At 44.5% G+C, this 25,784-nt stretch overlaps 1 protein-coding gene, 1 non-coding gene and 1 pseudogene across 5 annotated transcripts; all 3 read right to left on the bottom strand.

Moving 5' to 3' along the window:
• Positions 1 to 9,437, bottom strand: part of LOC134383772 (peptidyl-prolyl cis-trans isomerase E-like) — a 29,948-nt pseudogene extending 20,511 nt beyond the window's left edge.
• Positions 9,438 to 10,393: 956 nt separating this feature from the next.
• Positions 10,394 to 25,553, bottom strand: PABPC4 (poly(A) binding protein cytoplasmic 4). Of its 4 annotated transcripts, none has more exons than XM_063104181.1 (16): positions 24,485 to 25,553; positions 21,393 to 21,586; positions 20,539 to 20,654; positions 19,146 to 19,285; positions 18,684 to 18,778; positions 17,889 to 18,026; positions 17,151 to 17,246; positions 15,032 to 15,304; positions 14,601 to 14,688; positions 14,385 to 14,456; positions 13,751 to 13,837; positions 13,527 to 13,657; positions 12,211 to 12,304; positions 11,965 to 12,095; positions 11,575 to 11,677; positions 10,394 to 10,702 (listed from the first exon to the last, which is right to left on the bottom strand). In XM_063104181.1, exons 1-15 carry the CDS (start codon positions 24,675 to 24,677, stop codon positions 11,588 to 11,590), a joined length of 1,938 nt encoding a protein of 645 aa, XP_062960251.1. In that variant the 5' UTR covers positions 24,678 to 25,553; the 3' UTR covers positions 10,394 to 10,702; positions 11,575 to 11,587. The 4 variants fall into 4 exon arrangements, with proteins under 4 accessions (XP_062960251.1, XP_062960250.1, XP_062960253.1 ...); XM_063104180.1 differs by having other exon boundaries at positions 14,337 to 14,456; XM_063104183.1 differs by lacking the exon at positions 13,751 to 13,837.
• LOC134385397 (small nucleolar RNA SNORA55) lies at positions 16,750 to 16,884 on the bottom strand. Its single transcript, XR_010024372.1, has one exon. It is a non-coding gene; the product is annotated as a small nucleolar RNA SNORA55 (small nucleolar RNA).
• Positions 25,554 to 25,784: the final 231 nt, after the last annotated feature.

Raw genomic sequence — 25,784 nt, forward strand, 5'->3', positions numbered from 1 at the left:
TAGACCAATTGCACTTGGCAGATATCTACAGAACATTCCATCCATCAACCTCAGAATATTCATTCTTCTCATCAGCACATGGATCATTCTCCAGGATAGATCACATATTAGATCACAAATCAAGTCTCAACAAATTCAAAAAAATTGGAATTATCCCATGTATTTTCTCAGACCACAATGGATTAAAACTAGAAATCAATAACAAACAAAATTCTGGAAACTATACAAACACATAGAAATTAAACAGCATTCTACTTAATGACATATGGGTCCAAGAAGAAATCAAGCAGGAAATCAAAAAATTTATTGAAACTAATGAAAATAATGATACATCATACCAAAACCTGTGGGATACTGCAAAAGCAGTACTAAGGGGGAAATTTATTGCATTAAATGCTCACCTCAGAAGAATGGAAAGATGGCAAGTGAACAACCTAACACTTCACCTTAAAGAAAGATCTAGAAAAACAAGAACAATCCAAACCTAAAGTTAGCAGATGGAAAGAAATCATTAAGATCAGAGCAGAACTGAATGAAATTGAAACCCAAAAAACAATACAAAAGATCAATGAATCAAAAAGTTGGTTATTTGAAAAGATAAATAAAATTGACAAACCATTAGCATGGCTAACAAAAAAAAGAAGAGAGAAGATTCAAATAACAAAAATTAGAAATGAAAAAGGTGATATTACAACTGATTCATCTGAAATACAAGGAATCATTCGAGACTACTATAAACAACTATACGCAAACAAGTTTGAAAATCTGGAGGAAATGGATAAATTTCTGGACACACACAAGCTCCCAAAACTGAGCCATGAAGACATAGAAAATCTGAACAGACCAATAACAATAAAGGAGATTGAAGCTGTTATCAGAAAGCTCCCAACAAAGAAAAGCCCAGGACCAGATGGATTCACAGCAGAATTTTACCAAACATTCAAAGAGGAATTGACACCGATTCTCTACAAACTATTCCAAAAGATTGAAACAGACGCAAATCTCCCAAACTCATTCTATGAAGCAAACATCATCCTGATACCAAAACCAGGTAAAGATATAACCAAAAAAGAAAACTACAGGCCGATATCCTTGATGAATATAGATGCAAAAATCCTCACTAAAATACTAGCAAACAGAATACAGCAACACATACGTAAAATTATTCACCACGATCAAGTGGGATTCATCCCAGGGATGCAAGGTTGGTTCAACATACGCAAATCAATAAATGTGATATACCATATTAATAAAATCAAACACAAGGACCATATGATCATCTCTATAGATGCTGAAAAAGCATTTGATAAAATTCAACACTCATTCATGACAAAGACCCTCCATAAGTTAGGTATAGATGGAAAGTATCTCAACATAATTAAAGCCATATACGATAAACCCACGGCCAATATCATCTTGAATGGGGAAAAGCTGAAAGTTTTTCCTTTAAGAACAGGAACTAGACAAGGATGCCCAGTCTCACCACTCCTATTCAACATAGTGTTGGAAATACTAGCCAGAGCAATCAGAGAAGAGAAGGAAATAAAGGGCATCCAGATTGGAAAAGATGAAGTCAAACTGTCCCTGTTTGCAGATGACATGATCCTATATATCGAACAGCCTAAAGCCTCTACAAAAAAACTCTTGGAGGTGATAAATGATTTCAGCACAGTAGCAGGGTACAAAATCAACACACAAAAACCAGTAGCATTTCTATTCTCCAATAGTGAACATGCAGAAAGAGAAATCAAGAAAGCCTGCCCATTTACAATAGCCACCAAAAATATAAAATACTTAGGAATTGAGCTAACCAAGGAGGAGAAAAATCTCTATAATGAGAACTACAAACCACTGCTGAGAGAAATTAGAGAGGATACAAGAAGATGGAAAGATATCCCATGCTCTTGGATTGGAAGAATCAACATAGTGAAAATGTCCATACTACCCAAAGTGATATACAAATTCAATGCAATCCCCATCAAAATTCCAAAGACATTTTTCTCAGAAATGGAAAGAACTATCCAGACATTTATATGGAATAACAAAAGACCACGCATAGCAAAAGCAACGCTGACCAAAAAAAATAAAGCTGGAGGCATAACACTACCTGACTTTAAGCTATACTACAAAGCTATAATAACCAAAACAGTATGGTACTGGCATAAAAACAGACACACTGACCAATGGAATAGAATAGAGAATCCAGAAATCAACCCACACACTTACTGCCATCTGATCTTTGACAAAGGCACCAAGCCTATACACTGGAAAAGAGACTGCCTCTTCAGCAAATGGTGCTGGGATAACTGGATATCCATATGCAGGAGAATGAAACTAGATCCATACCTCTCACCGTATACTAAAATCAACTCAAAATGGATTAAGGATTTAAATATACACCCTGAAACAATAAAACTTCTTAAAGAAAACATAGGAGAAACACTTCAGGAAATAGGACTGGGCACAGACTTCATGAATACGACCCCAAAAGCACGGGCAACCAAAGGAAAAATAAACAAATGGGATTATATCAAACTAAAAAGCTTCTGCACAGCAAAAGAAACAATTAACAGAGTTAAAAGACAACCAACAGAGTGGGAGAAAATATTTGCAAAATATACATCTGACAAATGATTAATATCCAGAATATACAAGGAACTCAAACTACTTTACAAGAAAAAAACAAGCAACCCAATTAAAAAATGGGCAAAAGAGCTAAGTAGGCATTTCTCTAAGGAAGATATACAAATGGCCAACAGACATATGAAAAAATGCTCAACATCACTCAGCATACGGGAAATGCAAATCAAAACCACACTGAGATACTATCTCACCCCAGTTAGGATGGCTAAAATCCAAAAGACTCTGAACGATAAATGCTGGCGAGGTTGCGGAGAAAAAGGAACTCTCATACATTGTTGGTGGGACTGCAAAATGGTGCAGCCTCTATGGAAAATGGTATGGAGGTTCCTCAATCAATTGCAGATAGATCTGCCATATGACCCAGCTATCCCACTGCTGGGAATATACCCAGAGGAATGGAAATCATCAAGTCGAAGGTATACCTGTTCTCCAATGTTCATCGCAGCACTCTTTACAATAGCCAAGAGTTGAAACCAGCCCAAATGTCCATCATCGGATGAGTGGATACAGAAAATGTGGTACATCTACACAATGGAATACTACTCAGCTATAAAAACGAATGAAATACTGCCATTTGCAACAACATGGATGGACCTTGAGAGAATTATATTAAGTGAAATAAGTCAGGCACAGAAAGAGAAATACCACATGTTCTCAGTTATTGGTGGGAGCTAAAAATAAATAAATCAATTCACACACACACCAATAAAAACCGGGGGGGGGGGGGGGGGGCGGGGGAAGAAGACATAACAACTACAGTTCCTTGAAGTTGACACGACAAGCAAACAGAAAGGACATTGTTGGGTGGGAGGGGGGGAGAGGGAGGAGGGAGGGGGGTTTGGTAATGAGCCACAATAATCAACCACATTGTATATCGACAAAATAAAATTAAGGAAAAAAATAAATAAATAAAAAATAAAAAAATAAAATAAAGTTTATTTCTCAACATAAAAAAAAAAAGAGAGAGTTCCTCGAACTATTCTTATACAATCCTTATTCTATGTAAGTATAAAAATATATGAAAATAAAATTACCATAAAAAAAAAAAAAATGGGCTGGCCGGTTTGCTCAGTTGGTTAGAATGCAGCCTTATAACACCAAGGTCAAGGGTTCGGATCCCCATACCAGCCAGCCGCCAAAAAAAAAAAAACCAAACACAGTGAAACAAAACCAGATGACTAGAACAGCTTATAATGTTCAATTGCTTACTCTTCCTAATGGCTCTAAGCCATTTTTTTTTTTTGAAAGATGACCAGGAGTCCTGCTCACCTGCTGTCATGGGCACAACATCTGAACACAGCATCTGGACATGGCCAGCCAACTTGTCCCGAACCGTGACATCCATGTACACCTGAGGATTTGACCGGGTCTTTTTTGCAGCAGGCTCTCCCTAGGTGCAGAGAAAACTGATGGTTACAAAGAACTCCCTGGCTCCCCAAGTAAGAGCACAAGTCTTTTTCTGAACACACACCCAGAACACAGCTCCAGTGAGCAGGCTGGAGCAAGGTGCTGACAGGGAAGGCCTTGGGCCCTGATGGGGTGGCAGGAGGCAGGAGCCCCGGCCATAGCACCTGTCTGGACATCCAGGGACAGGGGACCTCAGCACTGTCTAACCCGAGCCCTGCTTACAGGCATGCAGTCTCATCAAGCTTTCCCTACCCTGCAGTCACAGAACAGCCCTCTCCTGGCCAATGATACACAATTCTCAACATCTTCAAACCCAGTTCAATGGACCACCCATGTGCCACCACCTCCTCCCTCTATGCTTGGCCCCGCACATTCACAGGCTGGCTACGTGGAAGCAAGGGGTCAGCCCTCCTGCTCGGGCCTAAATGCTCAGAAGACAACAGAGGAGGTTGGGGGCCTGCTTTGTGCTCCAAGACAAGACTGACTAAAGGATAAATAAAACATTCCATACAAACCCTCCTCTTTGTTTGACAGAGAAAAGTCTATTGTTCTGACCTCTTTGTAATTTGAATTAGTAGTTCAACGTACAGGTATTGAGCAATCTGGCCAAGTACTGGTGTTATTAAATAAATAGATATCACCCCTGCCCTTGAAGAATTTGTCTACCAGTGGGGAACGGATGCCCACGAATGTAAGAGGCACACAGATCCTGGAGCTCTACAGCCTTAGTTCAAATCTTAGCTCCACCACTTATGAGCTATGTAACGTCAGACAAGCTATTTGACCTCCCTGTGCCCCAGCTCCCTCACCTAGAATTGGGGATAATGATAGCACTTATCTCCTAGAATTGTTATTAGCATTAAATATTTATTTATTTATTTAATTTTTTATAAAAAGATGACCAGTAAGGGGATCTTAACCCTTGGCTTGGTGTTGTCAGCACCACGCTCTCCCATGTGAGCGAACCGGCCATCCCTACACAGGGATCCAAACCCGTGGCCTTGGTGTTATCAGCACCACACTCTCCCAAGTAAGCCATGGGCTAGCCCAGAATTAAATAATTATAAAGCACTTAGAATAGTGCCTGGCACAGGAAAAGCAATATTTAAACATTTGTGTGCTTCTTGGTTTATTTTTATTTTTTTATTGTAACAGAGTTGAATATCAATACCTGTATGCAATATGTGATGCTCACATCAAAATAATTAGTATATTCAATGTTACACAATATAATAAACACTTGTTAATTAAATAATTTCAATATAATGCAGTAAATGCTAGGGTAGAGGGTGCCATAGGAGCCCAGAGGCCATGGGAGCCCAGAGAGGCAGTTATCTCACTCACTGGATTAAGAAAAGTTTCCTGGGGGAAGGCAGTAACTGAGTTGAGCTACGAAAAATGCATAGGAGTTAGTAAGATAAAGTGGAAAGGGCATTGTAGGCATAGTAACAGCTTATGCAAAAACACAAGAGACTTACAGGTATCTACAAACTTGTTTTTCCTAGTATAAAGTGGGGATAAAATGTGGAGAGATGAGTGGGGGTGAGAACATAGAGAACCATTCTGTTCCTTCTGATGGAGCCTAGACTCAATCCTATAGGTAATGGAAGTCCCTAGAATGCTTGTGGAGAGTGTTATAGTTAGATCTGCACTTTAGAAAGCTCCCTCTGGCTGCTGGGGATACAGAAAATCTACAAAGATTATGACAACTAAACATTAATTGGTTTAACTTTATAACAGCCTAACTTTTCAATGGCTCCACTTTTGACTAGAGCTAACTAGAGCAGGTTTCCATAATCACTTTCATATACTTCATGACTCTGACATAAGATTCACAACTTGACCTTGCAATCAGGTTCCACTTTATTTGCGGTACATTGCCCTAGACTACAGGGTCAGCAAACTTTCCCTAAAGGGCTAGATAGTAAATATTTTAGGTGTTGCAGGCCTCATACAGTTTCTGCTGCTATTCTTTTTTCCCCCAACCTTTCAAAAATATAAAAATCATTTAGCTCACAGGACACAAAAAACAGGGTGAGGGATAGATTTGGTTCACAGGCTGTAGTATGCTGACCTCTGCTATTAATACAAAACAGTCCAGAAGACTGGCCAACAAAGATGGTTGGTATTTATGCAAATATTAATAGGGAGAGTGTCTGAACAAGAATTAGTTTTATAATAAAAAATTAATTTTGTAAGTAGCCAGTTCACAGTGAATACTTTCAAATAGTGTCAACCTTTGCTTGCTATATAACTTTGAAACTGTGGAAATTGGAAACACAATATGTACATGAAGGTCTCCTATACTGAAAAGTAGCACCAAATAACAGCTTCAGTAAAAAACAGATTCCCAGCCATACCACCACATTGTTGACAGCTGCTGCAACATTCTGCCAAAAGAATACAAGGAAAAAGTTCATGTCTACAGTTCAGCTCTTCTTGTAGTTAGTGCTCAAATAAAAACTCAGTAGTACAAGCACAGGAACATACATTTTCCCTTCCTACCTGCTTAGATTGTGTATATTTAACAAAGACCACATACTCACTGCCTGTTAAGATTGGTGGTGTACCGATGTGTGCTCAGGGGATGGACAGGGAGAATACACACAGCAAAACAGGAACAATAAAAGCCAGGCCAGAGGGCTCAAGGCTCTGTAGGACCTGTCCTTTACATTCTGACTACACGAGGGAACTTTGAACCAGGCCGGTGGACCTTCGTTCAACCAGAACTTCTTGTCTCTGCAACTGCCACTACTGAGCCACTGTAATGAGTTGAATAATGCACCCCCAGATTTCATGTCCACCTAAACCTCAGAATGTGACCTTATTTTAGAAGTAGGGTCTTTGCAGATGCAATTAGAGGGAGCATGGCCCTACCAACACCTTGATTTTGGACTTCTATTCTCTAGAGCTGTGAGAGAATAAATTTTTGTTGTCTTAAGCCACCACGTTTGTGGTAATTTATTACGGCAGCACCAGGAAACGACTACGCATACTCAAAGTGTGTGACACCTTTTGTAACCAATGACAATGACACTAGTCAAATACTAAACAGGGAAAATTTCTTACTTCTGCCAACCTGAATTCAACAAAGGAGAATCCTTGATACTTTTCTATAAAAGCAGAAATGGGTTGTTATGTGGGCAATAGGAGGAAACATGCCATAGCCAAATGCCACTTAGAAAGTAAAAATCTGATTTTTAGATTTTTCTTACTTTATTCAACGCTTCCAGAAATATTAAAGTAATTTTGTTTTAAATAAACATAGATAAATTACAAACTAAAATTTTAAACTTTGTAGTATCCAATTCTACCACTACAGAATCTAAGTCTTAAGTTGCTTTCCAAGCATTTTTGTTTTAATCTCTCCAAGCATTTTGATAATCTTTGTTTACAAAACTTATAGAAAGTAGAAAAAGGTGTTTATCTAACAATCATTCATTCCACTTGAGCATTAATTGTGTTTAGAGCATTGACCTTACTACTGAGTTAGGTTACTACTAAAGAAGGAAGCACAGCCCCTGTTTTCAGAAAAAAATTATTTTAGCTGGGGGAGACCAAGAGCGATAGGACTTATTTATAAAACTCACGGGTAGTAGGGCCCCCAAAAGCCAGTCTTACCTTTTTATTTAAGATTTGAAGAACTAAAGCTCAGAGAGTTTAAGTGTCTACATAGAAAGTTAGTGGCAGAGCTGGGTCTAAAATTCTTATCTTAGAAAATAACAAAGGATCATCTATAAACTTGCCCTGCAATCATGATACAAACTGAAGAAAAACTCATTCTGGTAAGCAGAGGCCAAGGCTCCACTGTCAAGGCTGAGCTTCCCTGCTACCCTCTGCTATTTAAGAGCACAACTGCCCAGAAGGAAGGCCTGGTGCACAGGTAAGGTAGAGTACAGTTAACCAGCAGGTGGTGTGAAACAACCACCAAACCTTCAAAGATTTTTCTAAGACTATCCTCCAACTTATTCTTACTATATCGTTTTCATATTAAAAAATCAGAAATCAAAGCCCCCAAATGGTTCCAATCCAGAGAAAGCCATCCTCAAATTCAAGTAAATTTCAGCCCATAGCCACATTACCATCCTGGCCTTGATGCCTTCAGAACATTCCTTTTTCACCACCAAGATCACAGCCATGTTGACCTAGAGATATCCTGCTGAAGTTCATTATATACCAGCCATACACAGAATGCACATGACTTAAATGTTCCCCCAAGTTCCTTTCCTGGTATCAGGAGTCTGAACACGAGAGATACTTTTCAGTGTCACCCGTTTCACAATACACGCAAATCAGAATATCTGTGATGTCTCCAAAAGGAATAAAAGCAGCATGAAGAACTTTGTTCAGCCCACCTGGCAAAGACACCAAGCGCACTCTGAATTAAGGTCCTCCATACTCTCGGTGCAGCTGCTGCAACACCCTGTTAACAAGAGCACAGGGAGGGGAGGAAAAGAGCGGTCCCAACACTCTTTCGGGTATACAAAATTACTTGTGAGGTACACTCCTCTCCCTTTCCCTCTTCAGATCTATATCCAGACTCTGGTTAAAGTGAGTTTCCTAAATGGGATCACTGGTTCCAGTTTCTCTCTCTCCTTTATAAGGACGCTAGAATGACCCTAAGAAAGTGCAAATCTGATTACATCACTCTTCTGCTTAGTATTCTTCAAAAGCTCGCCAATGCCCAACGGGTGAAGCCCACATTTCTTAGCATGGCACATAAGACCTTCATAACCTGAGCCCTGCCCCCCTCTCTAGCCTCTTTTCCTCTTGCTAACCCAACGCAAACTCTGCCCCCAAGTGCCACCTCCTTAATGCCTCTGGGTTTTTGCTCTTGCTGCTCCTCTCCATTTAGGCAACAGCCTTGCTCCCATCTTGGCTGCCCGGCTAACTCAGAATCTTTCAAAACCGTCTCTGCGCTCAGAGTCCACCGGAAGTTTGCCGTCACCTCTCCGAACGGAGTGGTTTTTCCCGGAAACGCCTAGCCCGTCCCTCGTCATCGTCCGTCGTACAGTCGCAACACAGCGCTCAACCACCCACGCAATGAAGCTGTTCCTACAATCCCCCAGCTACTCTGGGAACTCCTTCCTCTAAGGAGCTACGACTGCAAAGTTTACGGAATGAACGAACAGTGTGCCAGAGCTTGGGACGAGGTCTGAGGTGGTAACGCTATCTGGGTCCAGGGTAGGAAGGGGCCACTCGGAGGCTGAGAAGATAAATCCCCGCAGGAGACACAGCCATGTCACCTGGGGCCACGGGTCTGTGCCCAGACCACTCTGCCCCCATCCCGGACTCAATCCGAGACCCACCTCAAAGACCTCGCCTCGCCCCCACTCCGGGTCACCCACACAGAGCACCCCTTTGGTGGCAGCCATCTTGCTCCCCGGCTCTTCCGCCGGAAGCCTACGCCAGGTCCCGCCTCACCCCGCCCCTTGTTCTGCCTGACTCACGCAGGCCGCCAGCACCATCCGGGTACTACGGAGCTTGGGCGGGGCAGTAAGATGCTAACTGAAAATACAAAATAGTAACCTCACTAAGAAAAGATGGGGCCTTCAGGAAATAGGGGCATCTGCTTTAGATTGGGCCTTTATGTCTCATTTAAGGTGAGACCAGACCTTAAGGAAAAGGAGCCTGCCAAGGGGAAGAACAATCTAAGGAAAGTGACAGCCTGGCAAGCTCAAGGGAGAGGAAGCCTGGCTGGAGAACAGGGAGGGCAAGTAGGCTGCAAAGGTATGCACTGCTGACTGGTGGACCTTGGCCAGGTTGCTATCACTTTGAGAATTAAAGGAATCACAAAACACTGAGGACTTTAGCGCCTGTTCGCTACTGTCACAAATATCCTTAACATTTTCCCACTGCCAGAGGAAAACTTGGTTGCAGAATCTGGGTAATTGGATCTGCTGACCTGCATGCAGGATAAAATGACTGTAGGAGATAAGAGGGAACATGACAAACCCCTAACCAACACAGCCCAAGAAGGGAAGGGGGGCAGCACATCAGCCAGGTTCTGCAGATCTCACCCTGTGTCCTTGGAGTATGTGTCAACTCCACTATGTACTCCAGATTTTCCTAAACCAGACCCAAGGTCTGCTCTGACCACACCAGACCTCTGTTCCCTGTCAGTTATGTGGTGCCAATATAAAGACACTACTATAGCAGAATCGACGGGACAGGATCATATTAAACAGTTCTGTATACTTTGCTAATCCTGTTAATTTAAGTCAGGAAAGGATAAGCTATACAGAAAGAAGTTCATGAACCTATTCACATCCTAAAATTTCCAGTGAAAAGTGGAATTTATAAAATAAAACTGTGGTCAGTAACATGGGTAAGACAGAGGCAGTTTTATGGAGATGTTTTTTCTTTATTGAGAAACTTAAGACTTGAATACAACAAATAAAACCAATTTCTGGGGGGAAAAATCAAAACCCACAATAGAAAAAAAAAGTTAACACTGTCTGGGCCATAGCAGAACCCAGAGGATATATTCGTGTAATTGAAAAATTCTAGGCTCTTCATAATTGACCTTTTGATACAAAATGACCTATTAAATTTGCAATTTGTGTTTCTTGGTGTTGAGGTCCATAGGACAAGCTAGGAAGTCTTCAAACCTTGAGCTGAATTCCATGAGGGGTTATTTGGCTTTTGAATCCTGAAAAGAAAAGCACCAACACAAATAAATGTATCATCAAATAATTCCAGAGATTTACTGAAATCTGGCTGATAAAGAAAGGTATTCTAGAACAGGGTTTCTCAACTTCAGCAGTATTGACATTTGGGGCTGTATAAACTGTTGGGGTTGTCCTGTGCACTGTACAATGTTTAGCAGTATCCCTGTCTTCTAACCACTAGGCTCCTCAGGCCCCTGGCACGAGGGCTATGGCTTTGCCAAGTCAGCCTACCAACATACGAGCTCTGACCCTTACCACATACTCCTTTTCCTTGCCTCTGCTCATTTGACACTTCCTCCTTTCTCTATCCGGAGGCAACCACAACCAGTCCTTGTCAGAAGTCCTAGTTAAACTTCACTCCCCCAAGCCCCTACAGATGGAGTTCATAGCCCTCATCATAAGAACTGTAACTGTGGTCAGGTGTGTGTCCGTCTCTCCCACTAGATCATGATCCTCAACGTCAAGGCCTCTCTCTGTTGTATTCTGGGACCTAAAGCAGTGGATGTACATACAACCTCACCAACTTCAGGCCAAACAAAGAAGATAATAGAAAGGCTCATAAAAATGAGGCTTTGGGATTATGAGAACTCCTTGTGTACCTGTCACTATTTCAGACCAACCAGGCGATTCTTGACCAGATGCTCTTTATGGCGGAAACTGTTCCTTTTAACTCACAACCTGTACTCTCTCTTCTCCATATTAACTCATCCCAATGACAGAAAAAGGTGCAGTAACAGCCTGCCCAAGCTGTCAGGTTAAATGGCAGAAACATAGCTCTATACACTGCCCCTACTCTTTTAGGAAGATATTCACGAATCAAAAACATTGCAGAAAATGAAAATAGCAAACATACGGTTTTTCCTTGTCTAAGAGGTAGCAGCAGCAACAGCGCCCACCTTCTGGGCAGCTTCTTTCTTGGCATGATGAGCCTGTAGAACTGCCACAGCTTCATCCACCTGTGAGAAATCTCCAGTGGTCAGTGAGCCTAAGGAGAGCCACTCATCTCTCCCTGGTACCCAGGCCAGCGGCAGACCAGGATCAGCTGTAGAGATGATCCCTGGACTTCTGGTGCCAACAGCTTTCTCAAATACCCACATAGCAGCTGCCCCTAATCACAGGTAAGGCATGAGGAGAGGGTCATGGGGGAAGCAGACCCTTCTCTCTGCTGCATCTGGGTGGCCAGGGTTGCCCTCTCCATCCTCCTCGGTTGAGCGAAAGCCACAGGGTCTGAGAACCAGCTCACCTTGGAGCGGAGAGACTCAGGAGACTCCAGCATGTGCAGCAGTTCAGAGTTGTCAATCTCCAGCAGCATTCCTGTAATCTTTCCAGCCAGGTTTGAATGCATTGTTTGGATGAGCGGGAACAAACGTTCTCCTATGGGGAGGACAGTTAATAAAAAAGAAATGCAATCCCAGTAAAGAATTAACAGTGGTGTCCGGGTCAGCACCAGGTTCTAGCTCCTTCTTCTTCAAGCATGTGGACCACTCACCCAGCATCTGCTTCTGTTCCTGGGGGGGTGCTGCGGCCAGCATGGAAGCAGTCAGGGGCTCTTGCCCCTGCACGTGGACTGCAGGCTGGGGTGCCTGGGAACCAGAAGAGGCAGCAGGTTAACAGAGAGAAGGACACTTGATGGGGTGGTGGTTGAGAGCCTGACCATTCAACATCTGAACATCTAACTATGTGAAAGAGATTGAGTCAGTTGTCCTTGCTCTAAAGAACTAATTTTGGTCCTTGGGGGGTTGAGGGGTGAAGAGTGCTATGGACATAAACACGCAACCAATTACAATAAAAATGGCATGCTACTAGGAAGAAAAATGAAATGCGTATAACAAACTTACAATGCAAAGCAAGAATTTTCTGACATTTCATTTCATTCACCCAAGCTTACCCAAGAATTCAAAGCCTTGTTACAAATAAGGTTAGTTAACATTTGTATGTGTAGCACAATCCGGAAAATTAGTTTTCCTTTAAGTGAATTCCAGTACAGATTGGGTCAAAGGATGTGAATACCAAAACATTCATAAGTACATCTCACGTCACCTGTACTGTGCCAAATGTTTTTATTATATCAAATGCTTGAAGACCATTAACATGCAATGCCAGTGCCAGTCACTTACTTTCAGTTACCTACAAGTAAGACCTCATAGGCAAAAGATATTTTAGACAGCATCCAGTTCTGGAAAAACCCGAACTCAGAGAGCATGGGGCAGGAGGATGGTTAACGAGTTATCTATCTCCTAAGCAGCTTATGGACCTGAAGGCTGAGTGTGGCACCTCCACAGCAAATTGCTACTGAGCTCTGAAACCAACCGGCTGAGCCTTGGTTTGCCTTTAGGGTCACAGCTCTATAGATAGCAAGTTACAGCTTAGGAAATCAAAGCTCTGGGTCCTCCCTTAACATCTCTGAAACTGAACTTTTCATCTGTGAGTTGAAGGTATTTCCTGCTTTAATATACTGATCGTCTTGCAGAATAGCCAAGGATTAAATAGGCCACTAGATGTGAAAGTGACCTGGAGACTCAAAGAACTCAGGGAGCACATGTATGTTGCCAAAGGAGAGCAGGAAGCACTGGCTGCCTCCTTTGCAGCATTTCTGGGTAAACTCTTATTAAGAAGAACACTTTCAAGCCCCTTCTCTCCCACTAGTAAGCCCCTGAAGGGCAGGGACAGTGTCTGAATCACCACATATAACACAGCACTGTCACACAGAGCAAACATTTAATACTCATTGAAGGAATCAAAGCATCATTTAAACCAAGTGGAAATGGGGGAAATCCTGTTAGCATTCTGTTTGGGGGACCTCACCTGCAGAGGCTGTATTGCAGGATGGGGACTGCGAACACTGGAGGCATATTTATATGGTGCAACAGCCCGAGGAGCAGTAGCAGCAACAGCAGCAGCACGAGGTGCTAAGCTCTGCACAGCGGTGGGAACGCCTTAGGGAAAGAACAAAGAGATTAAAGCCCATCAGTCTGGGCAAAGACCCGTCAAATCCCATCTTTCCCCCTTCTGTGTGCATCCAATACCACCTCCAGACTGGCAGCTGTCAGTCAGCCCTTGCTGGGCGGCACCAGCCCCACCAAAGTCCATAGCCAAGCGGTCCGGGCACTCAGACCCTACAACAGACCAGCAAATGCACATCAGTGTTGGCAGCAGATGTCCAACTGGCCACGTCCCACGGAAGGAGAAACTCCAAAGTATGTTCACACAACACATCACATGTGGGGTCACTACTGCTACTTTTGAGGATGAACCAAAGGATAACATACAACTCTTTCCACATCCTGGTATACAGATATTCTGCAAAAAAGTTTTCTTGTACCTGCTTCCCTCATCCAAAAGAACAGGCGGCCTCTGTAGTCATCCAGCTAACAAACTTCTACAATTAACCTTTTTCACATGAATTACCGATGAGCAAAGAATGTTAAAAGTAACCAACACAACCAGAACTCCTTTTGTTTCCCTGTTCCTGAAGTGCCTACCTGAGCACACAGCTAAGATTACAGAATTAGGACTCAAAGAACTTGAGCCCAACAAACTGACCAACCTAGGGTAGAGCTAGTCATCTTGACTCCCTCCTCCCCGGGCCACGCTTCTAAAGGCCTGTTTGCTCACCGACTCTCTGAGTGGTAGTAGGGAGGCCACGAGAGGCCGGAGCATTACCAGTTGGAGCCAGATGGCGAAGAGTTGGACGAGGCCCAGACTGGCGTATAGCACTTGGCATCCCTTGGAAGCCTGGTGAAAAGTCAAAAATTGTACATCACTGATAAGCAATGTGGACCAGAACCTAAGCTGGCCTTAGGGGAGCAAGCAAGAAAGGCAGAGGAGACCAGGCTAGGGATACCCTGGGTGATCAAATCATTGTCCTCCACCACCTACCTTGAGGTCTCCCACCTTGCTGCCAGCGTGGATTAGGCCTCATCTGCGCTAACTGGCTAGGTGTGTAATACGGAGGTCTTCCCTGAGCCTGTAAGAAAGAACACCCAACCCTCTTAGTTTAAGGACCTGAACCCACACTAGAAGCATCTCATCTCATCTCACTGCAAGGCCCTGGGCTGATTATTTGGAATAAAGGCTCTCTACTCAAAAGCTGGGGGTCAGTTAATGGGGACTATTTTACTGTACCTCTGCCACTATGTGTGTGTATGACCAAGGGTAAGTCCTTCCTCACTTTTACTTGAAGAGTCTCTACTCTAACATTCTAAAACTCCAATATCCAAAAATCCCTCTCCCCAACCACTGCAGACTACAGAAGCAGCTGTTAGCAGGCAGGTTCCAAAGAGCCATGATCATACAGCTGACAGACCCACCTGAGGAACTGCTGGCACAAAGTAGCCACCAGCTGCAGGCTGGAACTGATTTAAGATGGCATTGGCAGGGAGTGCTCTCATTCCGGCCACCCGCTGCATATACTGGTTGGTCAGGTGAGCCTTTCTCTCTTCCTTCCTCTGGGCCAGGGCAACATACAGTGGCTTGGAGCCCACAATGCGTCCATTCATCTCAGTGACCGCTTTGGTTGCCTCTTCAGGAGATGAGAAGCAGACGAAGCCAAACCCTTTGCTTCTTCCATCTTCCAGCATTACCTACAAAACGAGACCAGCTATTTAAGAAAAAGGTGTCCATGTTGGGGAGGGTAATGGGTGGCAGCTTTTCAGAAGAACCAGAAAACCTGGGTTTTGCTGACGAGTTACCAAGTCTGGGTCCTGGCCCAGGATGTATATCCATCAACCTCTAAGGTATCTAGGCATTTTCTTTTTTAAGTCCCCAGGAGATGCTAGAGTTCCCAAACACTATGATAAGACTAATTGAAAAACCAGAAACTCAAAGATGTTTTCTGATACTTAGAAGCATAGCTATCCCCTGGGTACCCACAAGAGATCTTAACAGTGTTATTGAGCAATTTATTTGCAGAACTCATTTGGTGGACAAAACTTTAATGAGCTCTTAGAAAGGCTAGGATAATGCTTTTGAAATACCACATGTGGTCAGGAGTTATAAAACCCTTAGGTCACCGATGACTGCCACCATTAATTCCATGGAAATAACAGATGGCTAGCTGGGAGCCAGGTAGCCTAGATTCTAGTTTTACTTGCCCTCTTAACTTCAATTTTCATGATACACTCCACGGCAGACGGGTACAAAGCCACATGTCTACTGGTTCAGGTAGTCTTTCCCCACACAGTCATTCACTAATAACTTCTCTCCCCACCTGAAAAGCATTTATTGCTTTCCCTGGTGTATCTCCTCCAAGGACATATAGCAATATGACCACGTGTACTTGGCCCCATTTCCTGTCTTAGTTAATGGCCTGGAGAGATCTATGCCAACCAAACACCTCTACCAAAGAGGTAGGCCAGTGAGGTGTGTGAAAATAATGCCACACCATGATCTTGAAAATGGTGCCTGTGAAACATCAAGACATGATTCTTTCGCTCTCTTCTTACAAGTGCCAACCTGACTACTGTGCAGGTAAGATCATTCCTTGCACTGATGGGTATCAGGTCAAGGGGCAAGAGCAAGGAAAAAAGGAACTGGGCAAAGAGAAATGGTCTCTGGTCAACTCCCTACTACAACTGAAAACGATCCTTTGCACAACACTACCAAGAAGAAGCAACTTTAAGGGTTGGGGCAGGACCACCAAGCCTCCTATCTCATTACCTAAAGAACTTTGTGGTATCTGCTTCATCTCTGCTGAGTAGGACCAGTGCCTACAACAGGCTATGACCCAAAACTTTCAGGCGTCATCAGTCTCCATCACATTTCCAAAGTGCCAAGGACACGCAGTAAATCATCCCCATATAGCTAGCATTCTCTTGCTCAAGGACTCAAATTCCTTATCTTTAAAATGAGATTCATACTTACTCACCCTGCTACCTCAGCTGATAAGATTATCAAAGAAAATCAAGCAAATGATACACATTGCAAAACACGGAAAAACAGATATTCTACTCCCTTTTCCTCCTCTATAAGATCAGAAGTTTCCAACACCAGCTCCAAAATCTTCAAAATCCCTTAATTCTCAAGGAGAAAATGTGGCAGAGTTGTAGAGACAGATTCCAAAACAATTGGAAAACAACCTGTCTGGATTTCCTCTGCTCATACTGTAGCACCATCTGTCCCCACACCAGCATGAGGCAGCAAGGAATGGGAAAGATTCAGGTGCTCTGGAGGGCTGGAAGGGAAGGACTGAGTCAGGTTCCTCTCGATACTCCAGTGCTTGGGAGACTGTGCAATGTTAACCTAATGAAATGTCATTCCCCAGGGCATGTACTCAGATGGGTAATTGAAGTCAAGAAGGAATTTACTAATGTAGTAGCTACTCAGAAATAAACACAATTTATAGATCCTATTCCTTCAATGAAATGAATATCAATAAACCTGTAATAGAATATTACTTCTTTCAATCCCAAAATCTCAGTATCAAAATACCTTAGCACTGGTGATTGATCCAAAAGGAGAAAACTCTTTCCTCAATTTCTCATCATCAATGGTGTCATCCAAGTTCTTAATATAGAGATTCACCCCCTGAAGGAGAAGGATCACTGTTAATTGCACTTCTATACCATACATATTCCCTGAGACAGAAGTTCCCAAAGTGCAGTCCCCAGACCAACAGCACCAGCATCTTTGAGAACTCATCAGAAATGAAAATTCTCAGGCCAGACCCCAAACAATATATCAGAATCTCTGGGGCTGGGGCCTAGCTATCTGTTTTAACAAGCTCTGCAGATGACTCTAATCATCTCAAGCCCAAAATTGAGAAACTATTGCCCTAAGACTCTGATAGGACCACCAATGCATTCGCAATATTATCTTTCCCTACAGCTGCACTGGCTGACTATTCACCTCCAAGACGGGTTCTTCTTGCCACCATTCCAAACAAAGGAGTATTATTTAAGTAAGGGGAACATATACAGCTAGGAACAATAGGCTGAAGCTTCTGGAATTGAGAGCTTCTAAATGAACAGGTTGATCTCTTCTGTCCCAATTCTATAATCACTGCCATATTTGGTAGGTATAAATCCTTTTAAACCTGATCTTCTTGGGAGAAATGAGAGCAAGACCAGACTCCAAGTCCCTAAAAAGAAAGTCTGCTGAACATAAGGGGGCTTTGCAAATATTTCATAGTAAATCCCTTGTTGGTAGGCTGGCACAAGACCACCTCACCTGATAACGACTAATTCTCTCCTGTTTTAGCTGTTCAAATTTCCGTTTTAACTCAGCCTGACGTTCCACTTTCTTCTGTGCACGGCCTACAAATATGACTTTCCCACTGATTTCTTTTCCATTCATCTCTTCCACGGCCTAGAGAGGAAATATAAATCTTTCAAATCAAGTTGCAGAGACAGGGGCTTTATTCTAAATATCTGTAAACCCACCACATATTCTGAGAAAGAAATCTTTTCTATAGGGCTAAAAACAAATTTCATCCCATCTCTGAAGTCCGCTAAACAAATCCAAACTTCCTCTTCTGTAAAGTGTGGTTAATATCTCAAGTGAGTTATTGTTACAAACAATATGGAAAAAAAAAGTTTGGTTGTATAAATGAAGCATGGTGATATAGCCTACGTTGATAATTTGGCTGTCTAAAATTCTCATGTCTTTTTGTGGGTATTTAAGTGGATATATGTTGAGGGCCTAGCACAATTCCTTGCCCACAAGCAGCTGCTGTGCTGTTACCAAATCAGCAACTCTTTGGACTTTAAGTTCCCTCACCTATGAATGGGAACAAACACCTGTCCTATTCTTTCAACAGCTGACAGATGAGGTCACAGGTTATATGCCAAGTGCTTTGTGAATAGTTGAATGACACATTAACATGTGGAACCCCTCAGGAAGATGATTCCAGAATACAGTAACTGAACATCCACTACTAGTCAGACCATCCCAGCTCTGCTCTACTATGTGCTAGCAAGGCCCTGCCCTCCTATAAATTTTTCCCGACCATCGTGGTACTCTCACCTTATTAGCATCCTCGTGTTTTTCGTAACTCACAAAGCCAAAGCCTTTGGATTTCCCACTGGGATCTCTCATCACCTTGACACTTAGGGTTTTACCTATTACCAAAGGACAGAGCTATTAGCAACATCATCTCTACTACAGCTCAAGGAGAGAAGGCTTCTCTCTAGGAACCCAGTTGGAGCAAATCTCTGGCTAAAGCCAGGACTCCTAAGACAGAAAGAGGCATCGTGCCTGGTGTTCTAATTCTGACCAAGCAGCTGAGATGGCCTCAGGGATGGAAGGAAGGAGGATGAAGCCAAGAGCTGAGGCCTGGAGTCTATCCCTATCTACTCGGTGACCTTTGTCATGCAAGGTGATTTATTTCTGGGTCTGAGTACCTTCATCTCTTAAGTGAAAACAGATGAATTCTAGGTCTGGTGGACTGTGAAAGGGGCCATGTGGGGCAAAGGGCCCTCATCTTACCAAACTGGCTGAATAGTTCTTTCAGACTGTCATCATCCACCTCTTCCCCAAAGTTTTTGATATAAACATTGGTGAATTCCTTGGCTTTGGCTCCAAGCTCAGCTTCCCGCTCTTTGCGAGACTTGAATCTGCCAACAAACCTAAAAAGAAACCATGAGAAACAACAATCACCCAGAGGAACAAAACATGATTTCCAGCGGCCCAAAGGAATGCAGGTTAAAGGTTGACAGGAGAGGTTAAAACACATGAGGTCCCCATCCACCACCAAGAGAGTAAGCTCAGAGACACCCCAAGGCCCCCGCAGAAAGAGAAAGAGGCAGGACTATCCTGCGAGGACCAGCCCCTGGGCTCCTGGCTCAGACCAGGGCTACTCCTACCACATCATACTGCCTTCATGAAGAAACCTGATGACCATGTTTTTAAAACGTTCATTTCTGTGCATCTACGTAAATGCATAGAAAAGTTCTGAAAGGATACAAACCAAACTGTTAACATTGGTTAATCCTAGGAAGAGTGAGACTGTTGGAGTGAAGAGGTACCCTTTGATTTTTTCCTTTATTCATTTTAGTATTGTTATACTTAATAGGAAAATGTATCCACATACTGAAAATTCTTATATTTCTTCCTAGTGATACCTGTAGAACAATTATGCACTGGGCATGTAGACATTATAAACACAACCCACCCTCTGGTCTGTCCAACAGCACAAAGGACAGAAATGATTTTTGCTTATAAAAGCAAGACCTACTGTCCCATTTCCTCCCCACATGGCTTTGCTAAGTTTCCCTCTCTCCATTCTATAGTAACAACCACACCAAAGCAACAAGGTCTGTTATGAAGTGTCTCTGCAGAGCGATGGGATTTTTCATTGTAACCAAATTAAGTATTGCTGTGGAACCAGCCTTGCATTAGGTCACTGAGTCATAAGTCAGAAAATGGAGAACTGGGAGGGACAATTTGGAATCAACTACTATCGAGAGACCCATGGACAGACCTGAGTCACAGAAAGGCCAAGGTTACGTAGCTAGTATACCGTTCCTGGTGGTCAGTCCAGGGCCCTCTCCACTCTGCTGCTGGCCAAGACCCCCGCTCAGAGTGGGCTTAGTGTTGCCTTCCAGCCAGCCCCAGTTGCCGATGCTCACAAAACCCATGGACGGATGCCTTTAAGGGAGAGGCAGCAGGCAGGCCATGGCTTGGGCAGGAAGCCCAACTTGGCGAGTCAAAAGGGCTGCAACAGCTCGGGCAAGGAGACTCACCAGCCCTGGAGTGGAGAGGTAGGAGCAGGCCACACTTGGGCCGAGAGAACCAGTAGCTGCCTTGTGTGCCAGTTAATACCGAGGTGGGGCCATGGCTGGCTCATGCGATGGTTGTTGCTCCAGACTGGGACACTCACACTTTGCGGTCATTGAGGAGCATGCCATTCATCTTCTCGATGGCCTTGTCGGCAGCCTCTTGGGTCTCGAAGTGGACAAAGGCATAACCCTTAGAGCCGTTCTCATCACACACCACCTGTTGAAGACAAGGTGGACTACTTTAGCACCACGGGCCAGCTCCAGAGATGTGAGAACCTCGGGGTCTCCTGTGCCGGAGAGGCATGGTCCAGAGACATCCAACTGTACCAGGTATGAGTTTTCTAACAGTTAGCAAAATACCAGGCACCCAATAAGTGTTCCATTTACAAATGGTAGCCACTATTAGGCTGCTTCTATTCCAAATAATGTTTTCTTATTTACTTTTATTAAAAACATTTAAGAGATCTGTGTGCAAACCACAGTGCTGCAAAAAGACAAACCATTTTCCAAAGCCACAATAGAATTTCAGTCTAGTACGGTGTCGGATATGTAAACAACCACATGTAAGTTTTACAAAGTGCTCCACATAAATAGAGAAGGAAGAGGGTGAATTTATACTTCTAACATGATTAAGCAAAGCTTCCTGGAGACCAGAGGCACTTCTCCGGTCCTCTCCTCTCCCCCACACAAAAGAAAAACCTTTGAGGCCTTCTAAATCTAGAAAACAGGAAGGATATTTCAGATTGAAAGAATAAACAAAGATATCAAAACTCCTGCTGGTTATGCTAAGGTTGTAGCCCCAAGATTATCTCAAGGAACTTTTAGGATTCCATTTCCAGCATTTTGAAAATTACCATACCCTGTTGCCAAGTTCCAAGGCAATTCCCCATTTGGTATTTATCTTATTTTCAAGATTCAATAATTGTTCTGCTGAAATCATTTAATCAATGTTTACCTTGCAGGAAAGAATGTTTCCAAAAGCAGAAAAAGTATCATAAAGTGCCTTGTTATCTATAGATTTGTCCAGGTTCTTGATGAAGACATTTCCCACACCAGATTTTCTCAAAGAGGGATCCCTCTGAGACCACATGATACGGATTGGCTTTCCCTTAATCACATCAAAGTTCATGGTGTCCAAGGCCCGCTCAGCTGTTAAGAGAAACACATTTCAATCAAGAACTGAACTCACAGGTGACTGCCACCATACCAAGAACGGATTAGTCCAGGACTTTTCAAGGTAATCACTCTGATAATAGGCAACTCCACTAAAATCAAAGGGCATCAGATTCCTCTAGGCTGCATTGTTACCAAGTATACAAGAAGTTCTAGCTAACTGCTCTACTCCATGACAGAAGTCTGAACTCTTCTGGGTCTGTGTCTTATAGGGTAAAGGAGTTGTGGTAAAGACAATCTACATGGTCTTAAGGGCACCAAGATCCAATAATAATACCTCACATTTGACTAAGCTTTACCATTTATAAGAGACTTTGCAGCCTACCACCCACCCACCCACCCTGACTCAGGTAGAACAGCTGAAATTATCCATTCTATAAAATGAACAAACTTATGTTCAGGGTGGCTAAATTGAGCAGCTAGCTAGTGATTACAAAACTAATACCCGATTTTCTGATTTATTTTTTCAGTGAGGTATTGCATCAAAGCTACGAAGTAGCTGTCATTTAGTATGTAATCCATCTATAAAGAGAAAAATGACAAAACCTATGAGCAACTAATTTGGAAAAAAGAGCTATTCCTGAATTCAGCTCAGTTTCTTATATTTTCAATTTCTAAGAACAGAAATTATTCAGACAAAAAAAAAAGCCTCCATCATCAAAAAAGATACTACTGGTCACACATGGAAATGTCTTCTACATTGTCAGGACAAGGATGAAACTGCCATACCTTTCTGTCTAAGCAAACAATGCAGATAGGCCCGGGACCTAGTGGTTTCCAGGTCTTTTGAAGTCTTAATCTGAGTTCTATGAAATTCTAGGACTTCCAACTACCCTGGTGCCCAACCAAGTTCTCCATCCAGTGCCTTGGGATGCTTGCTGCCTTCATTCCCAACCAAGTCTATGTGTGCACCACAGAGACCATTGAAAGGACCAGAAGCGAAACTATACCATCACCTTCCAGCCAGGAACTTCAACTATTCCTTACACTATTATTTTATAGCAGTGACTTCACTGATGTAATGACATCACCCAGAACCTCCTCCATGAGGAGATTCAGATAGGGTCAGAGCAAGGAGCCTGTTCCTTGCCTCAGGCAACATCTCACTTAAAAGGGGGACAAATGTCCCCAATTCTGTCCCTTCACAAGTTCAACTGTCCAATCAGACAAGGGAATTTCTTTTCACTCATTATTTCCAACAAGCTTTTACCATCTTCCTCAGAAGGTGGGCTTGTTTGTATGGGGGGTGGGGGGTGGGGAAAGGGTATCGAGATAACAAGACAGATCCAAGTCAAGAAAAGTCCAGGCACAGAGGAGTTTGCTTGTGATGGCTATCTGAGATACGCAGCCTGGGATCCCAAACTTTCATTAATTAGCAGTAAAGGAGCCCATTTCAACCCAGGTCGTCTATTTCAGACAGCACCGCACAAGGCAAGTTGGCTTAGTCTGACAAAACTGGCTGTACTTATTTATAGCAGGGAGAAGTTCTGCAGAGGTATGTGTTGGCAGACACACTGACCAATGGCTTCTACTATCTCTAAGTGACATGACTTTTGTTCAGAAGAGTCAAGAAGGCAGGCAACGACTAATGTACCCACTATTCCCCCCTACAAGGACCACATTCAGCTATCTTTGTGTTCCCATGGCCAGATACAAAACTCAGGTCAGAGCACACTGGATTGATAGTAGCAATACATAGCCTCTCTCAACAAGTCCAGTTCTTTGATCTCAGCTGAAACCTGGGCAAGTATCATTCTCTGAGCCTCATGGACAGTGAACAAAATGGGGACAAAAATAGGGACCTGGAGATCCCTGGCCACAGAATGGCTTTTTCTCCCAGTAATTGTCTCTGCAGTTGTTCCCTTTTAATCTGAAGTCACGTGCAGTCCCTGATTAGGTTTCTTCTGGCCTCACTCCTGCCACGCCTGCAGCATACCTCTCCACTGCTCCATGCTAAGGTCACAGTCTGTGGTAGCAAAGTACTGCACTGGGAGTCCCAATGTGGCCTCCAACCTTCGCAGTTCCTTTTCCTTCTCAGGAGTGCTATTTTACTCAGATGGGGTGAAGTAAAAGGGGTTTGACAAGTGTAAAGCACTGTCACAGGTGAGGCGATAACTGCCATCAGCCCAGTGGATTTTGTGACACTTCCCCAAAGTACCTGGATACCATACCATTCTCCACAGCCCAGGGCTTTGTCCAGAGAAAAGAACACCCTCCACCCAGTGGTAAACACACAGACCAGGGAGCTGGCCTGGCACACGCAGCTCTGGGGGGCACTAACGCCAAGTCCCTGCTAGTTTAATGCACAGAATTGTTACACCTGCTTCCTACATACCTGAAACCAACCTACCTACCTACCTGATCCCTTATCAACACAAAATCAAACAGGCATCTTGGTCAGGATAAAGTTGGGGAGGGGGAGAGGCAGCAGCTTTGCAATGTAAAACTTTTGCAGGGAATTGTTTCAATTATCCTGCCTTTTGGCAGGCCTGTGAGGGGCACAAGTCCATGGCCACTGACCACATAAGGGTCTCTTAACTACCCAGCCCCACTAGAGCAGGACCACACACGATAAGGAGACAGTGACTTCACTATGATCCTATTTTACCGTCGCCTTGGGTTCCAAACCACCCCTCCCCCCCACCCCCCACCACCGAACAGCCCCAAGGTCACCCAGTTAGCAAGTGGTAGAAGCAAGATTGAAACTCGGGTCATCTGATGCCAGCCTCCGTGTTCTCAACCCCTGCTCCCCACTATGGCTTCTGTAGCAACAAGCTGTCGTGATGCCCCCCCACCTTGACAGTAGGGCCCTGCCCAGATGACTCCTAGGATCCCCTGGGATCCCACGAACGTGTGGGCATAGCTTCTACTCACCGTCAGCCGGCTGCTGGAAGTTGACGTAGGCATAACCCAGGGAACGGCGGGTGATCATATCGCGGCAGACCCGGATGGACAGCACAGGCCCCGCAGGACTGAACTTTTCATATAGCATGGCCTCGGTGACGTCCGAGTGCAGGTCACCCACGTACAGGGAGGCCATGGGGTAGCTGCTGGCGGCAGCGTTCATCTCCCCACCCCCCACCACGCCGAGCCCCGCCAGGACTTCTTGTAAGGCCCACCGCAGGACAAAAGGGGCTCCCCTTGGCACCGCGGCTCACAGGTGGCACAGAGCGAAGCTGGGAGCAGCTGGAGCAGGTAGGCGCGGAGACGGGACGGGAACGGAGTTCAGGGACAGCTCGCACGGGACTGCAAAGCCTCAGACAAAGGCTCTCAAAAACAATATGGCCCTCCCTGGGAGTTTGTTAATTTTCTGCTGTTCTGGTTTGAAGGTCCGAATTTCAAACAAAACAAAACAAAAACTCAAATGGGAATCCCCTTCCGAAGGGTAAAAATTCTTTTAAGAGGCAACCAGATGCTGCCCAGGGCGGCCTTCGGGACACGCGTTTTTCTATAAATACAGGCCTCGAGCTCCCGGCGGTTTAAGATTACAACGGCCAAGGAAGAGGGACCCCCAACCTGGTGGGTGCCGACTCGGCGAGCCCCGGGCGGCGGCGAAGGGCAGCGCGGACACGTGGTGCGCAGGCAGCCGGCGCGGGGGGCGCGGGCGGCGGGGGGCCGGGGCTGCCACGCGGCGCGGACGCGGGCCGGGCGGACGGAGGCGCGGGGGCGCGGCAGGCCGGGGCGGGCGGCTCACCCCCGGACCGACAGACGCCAAGTGCGGCAGCGGCGGCGGCGCGGGGCAGGCCGGAAGCGCGCCCAAGTGACTTCCCCGCGGGCTCTCCGAGGAGGATTCGCTTTTTCTTTTCCTTTTTTTTTTAGATTTTGAAGCGTTTTCTGGTTTTTTTTATCTTTTTCACTTTTTTTCTTCAGGCCGCTGAGCCCGACAGCGGCGCAGGCGGCGGCGACCCGGGGCGGAGAGAGGCGGCTGGGGGAGCCACCGCTCCATTTATACCCGCCCGCCCCGGGCGCTGCTGGTCGAAGGGCGCCTCGCGACCTGGGCGCAGTCGTGCCCGCCCACTCAGCCCGGGGGCCCGAGGCGGGGCGGCCACGCGAGAGAGACCCGGCGCGGCCGCGAGGCACCACAGCGACCCCTGGCGCGAGGAGGACCGCTGGGCTCGCGGCTCCGGAGAGACCCAGGGCCCGACTCCCTGAGAAATAGATCGTAGCGCCCCTC

The sequence above is a fragment of the Cynocephalus volans genome, chromosome 8 (genome assembly GCF_027409185.1).
Source record: "Cynocephalus volans isolate mCynVol1 chromosome 8, mCynVol1.pri, whole genome shotgun sequence".
In the NCBI taxonomy this organism is placed as follows: Eukaryota; Metazoa; Chordata; class Mammalia; order Dermoptera; family Cynocephalidae; genus Cynocephalus; species Cynocephalus volans.